The sequence below is a fragment of the Nothoprocta perdicaria genome, unplaced genomic scaffold (genome assembly GCF_003342845.1).
Source record: "Nothoprocta perdicaria isolate Ctin4 unplaced genomic scaffold, notPer1 scaffold_103, whole genome shotgun sequence".
Lineage (NCBI taxonomy): Eukaryota > Metazoa > Chordata > Aves > Tinamiformes > Tinamidae > Nothoprocta > Nothoprocta perdicaria.
This window is the reverse complement of record NW_020454128.1, coordinates 769,897-773,598: the sequence shown is the minus strand read 5'-3', so window position 1 is coordinate 773,598 and position 3,702 is coordinate 769,897. Positions and strand designations below refer to the sequence as shown.

The 3,702-nt window shown below is 71.6% G+C and overlaps 1 protein-coding gene across 1 annotated transcript; it reads right to left on the bottom strand.

The window, feature by feature from the left end:
* Positions 1-83: 83 nt before the first annotated feature.
* On the bottom strand, positions 84-3,551 carry YKT6 (YKT6 v-SNARE homolog). The gene is made up of 7 exons (XM_026043018.1): positions 3,441-3,551; positions 2,053-2,135; positions 1,391-1,491; positions 911-1,015; positions 775-840; positions 332-433; positions 84-239 (listed from the first exon to the last, which is right to left on the bottom strand). Exons 1-7 carry the CDS (start codon positions 3,542-3,544, stop codon positions 204-206), a joined length of 597 nt encoding a protein of 198 aa, XP_025898803.1. The 5' UTR covers positions 3,545-3,551; the 3' UTR covers positions 84-203.
* Positions 3,552-3,702: the final 151 nt, after the last annotated feature.

Genomic DNA, 3,702 nt, shown 5'->3' with positions numbered 1-3,702 from the left:
GGGCACCAACGCCCCCGAGCCCCCCCCGTGCCCCCCGAGGGGCGACGTGGGCCGGGCCGCCCCCCGGGAGGGCGGAGGCGCCGGGGGGGCCCTGGCGCCGGCCGCAGCCCCCGCCTGGGATCCCCTCCTTGGTCTTTTCCTTCCCGAGGGCTCAACGGGAGCCAAGGGCTGAGGGGCCGGAGCAGGGGGCCCAGGCGTCCGGGTCACATGATCTTACAGCACGAGTTCTGCTTTCTGGCCTGGAAACGGGGAGAAAAACCCCAGTTTGAGCAGCAGCCCCGGCGCAAGGAGGGCCGGGGCTGAAGCGAGCCGCGCGGCGAGCGGCACGCACCGTTTTGTAGAAGGCTTTCGAGTGCGCCCCGAGCACCTCCGATTTGGACACCAGGTCGTCGAGCTTCTCGCCTCGCTCCAGCAGCGACTCCATGGTGTTGTGCTGCCCAAAGACACGGGCCCCGTGTCCCGCACCCGTGGCCCGCACCGGGGACACGGCGGGAAGGAAATGCTGCTCTGCCCGAGAACGCGGGAGGAAAAGGGGAGGGAACGGCTCGGGAGGGGCTAGGGATGCACGGAGATGGCACGGAGGGACGGGCGTGGGAAGAGGAGGGGAAGGATGTTCCGCAGCCGGGACAGGAGGTGCAGACACCCCAAAGCTCAGCCCCTGCTCGGGAGCTGCCCGAGCGGCCGGCAGGGCACCGGACAGGGTGTCCCGTTCGGAGCCGCGGGCGAGCGGCGGGCACCGGGAGGGGCGCGGGAAGGCGGGAATCGCGTCCTCACCAGGATGATTTTGGTCTCGTCCAGCTCCGCCTGCACCCTGGTCATGGGATCAGCGTCGCGCGGGTTCTGGGAAGGGGCGGACACACGGCTGAGCGCCGCGGCGCCGGGGCGGCCGTCCCGCCGGCCGCGGCCCTACCTGGTACTTGCTGAGGTATCCGTCCAGCGCGGCGTAGGCGACGCTCGCCGGGGACGCCGAGGGCCAGTCCATCCTGCTGACCTGCCTGGAGAACTCGTCCAGCACCTGCAAAACGGGCAGCGCCGCTGCACGGCCGCCCCACGGCCGCCCCACGGCCGCGCGCGGCTTCCCTGCCCACGGAAAACCCACGCCGGCCACGGACGGGTCTGGCGGGCGCCGCGGGAGGCACCCAAAGCCCTAGACCTTCCCGGCGTGGCCAGACACGTAACGATGGGTGTCCCGAAACGCCGTGGGCGCCGCCGCAGCCGGGAGCTTCCTGGGTTAACGCCCAAGGCGGGCGGCGAGGCCAACGCCTGGGCTACGAGCCGCTCCCGGGGGATCCGACCCCCAACTCCCGCAGGGAAAGGGCACGGAGGGTCATTCCGTCGGAGCGCAGCCAAGACCGGCAGGAAAAGGCCCCACGGCGAGGGCAGCGCTCACCTTGTCCAGCAAGGTGAAGCCGACGCGCGGCGGGTACTCGGTGTCGGCGATCACCACGCCGGCCAGCCCGTCGCTCCGCACGTACACGTGGCACAGATACTCTGGGCACGGAGCTGGCGTCAGGCGGGCGCCCCGCGGGGCTCCCCGCGCGCCTTCCTCCTCCTCCCGCTCCTCCTCGGCCCCGGCAGCTCCTCCCGCCGCCGGGAGCCGCTCCGGGAGGTCTCCGGGAGCAGCAGGAGCGCGTTGGGCTGGGAGAAAGGCTCGAGGGAGGCTTGGGAGCCCCGGATGGTGTGTGAACAGGTCGGGGCGCTGCGGCTGCGGGCGGAGCTGCATTCCCAGGGCAGCCGGACCAAACACCCAGGGGAATCTCCCAGCTGGATTTTAATGCGGAGGGCGGGAGCGTCACCCAAGAGGTGGCGGCCACCATGGGTGGCAGCCCGGTCCGGGCGTGCCGAGGCCCGGAACCCCCCGAGGGGCAGCGGCAGCTCAGCGGCGTCCCCCTGTCTATCCCGATGCGCCCCGCGGGAATGGGAGCATCTCCCTGGGGAGGCCCAGGAAGGCGCCAGGAACACAAAGCGCGCAGGGAATGCGACGGGCACAGGGAATGCCAAGGCCCGGGATGCGCCGGCCCCTTGCCGGTGCCCGCCGGCGCGGCCGCTTACCCTGCTCCTTGACGGAGGCCCTGCTGCCCAGCGGCGAGCGCTCCACGATGAGCTGGCTCGTGAAGGTCATGAATTCCTGCACGCTGCCAACACAAAGGGGGTCACCCCCGCGCCGGGCACTGCCCGGAGCCGCCGCTCCGCCTTCCTTCCCAGCTGATCCGCAGGGAGAGGGGAGGCTGGACACGGCCCGGGGTTGAGGCCAGGCTTAACGGCTCCCTGAAGCCCAAAGCTCATCCCAAACGGGGAGCAGGCGCAAGACAAACCTGCTCCGCCAGCCTTCCAGCTCGGGTTAACCAAGCCGGGCTCCCCGTGCCCGGCTGGGCTGGAAAGCCGCAGGAATGGGAGCCAACCTGGCCCGGGCGGCGCCGTTTCCCTCCCTTCCCCTTCATTCCCCAGAAGGGGAATTTGCCGCTTAAAATTTGTGCAAGACTCGCGATTTTCTCGTCTTTCCCCCCAAAGAACTGCCCAGCTCCGATGTCATTCCTTGAGGCTGCTCTTCACCCCAAACTTAACCCCAGCGCCCCTGGAATTCGACGCCCAGGCTGCGCCCTCACAGCCTTCCTCCTCGCTGCAGATTCCCACAGGGATTTTTCCAGGCTCCCTCTTTTATTCCCCCCCTTTCCGCTTTGGAAAGAGCTCCTCTGGTCCCATACGGTGACAAAACCACGTGGGACTTTGGGGAAAAAAGAGCCAAGAAGGGGGATTATGAAGAGCTTGCGCTTTGTGGGGGAGCCGGGTGCCGGTGACGAGCGGGTTCGGGCTGATCGGTGACGGTGTCACCGGGCCGGGTGTCCCCGGGGCCGGGTGTCACCGGGCCGGGTGTCACCAGGAGGGGTGTCACCGGGCCGGGTGTCCCGGGGCCGGGTGTCCCGGGGCCGGGTGTCACCAGGAGGGGTGTCACGGGGCCGGGTGTCACCGGGCCGGGTGTCACCGGGCCGGGTGTCACCAGGAGGGGTGTCACCGGGGCGGGTGTCCCGGGGCCGGGTGTCACCGGGGTGGGTGTCACCGGGCGGGGTGTCACCGGGCGGGGTGTCACCAGGCCGGGTGTCCCGGGGCCGGGTGTCACCGGGGCTGGGGTGTCACGGGGCCGGGTGTCACCGGGCCGGGTGTCACCGGGGCGGGTGTCCCGGGGCCGGGTGTCACCAGGAGGGGTGTCACCGGGGCGGGTGTCCCGGGGCCGGGTGTCACCAGGAGGGGTGTCCCGGGGCCGGGTGTCCCGGGGCCGGGTGTCACCAGGAGGGGTGTCACGGGGCCGGGTGTCCCGGGGCCGGGTGTCACCGGGCCGGGTGTCCCGGGGCCGGGTGTCACCGGGCCGGGTGTCCCGGGGCGGGTGTCACCGGGCCGGGTGTCACCAGGAGGGGTGTCCCGGGCCGGGGCGCGGGACCCACCTGGACCTCTGGAAGAAGCTGAAGGAGGAGACGTCGTAGGCGGCTTTGAGGAGCCGCGCGCGGGGGTCCCCCTTGTAAAGGACACTTAGGCTGTAGAGCCTCATGGCGGCGGCGGCGGCTCCTGCGGGGGGAGCCCGGGGGGAGCCCGGTGAGAGCCCGGTGAGAGCCCCGGTGAGAGCCCCGCTCCCGGCCCCGGCCCCGCTCCCGGCCCCGCCACACGGCTCCACCCGAACCGCCCCGCCCCGCCCCGCCCCGCCCGCGA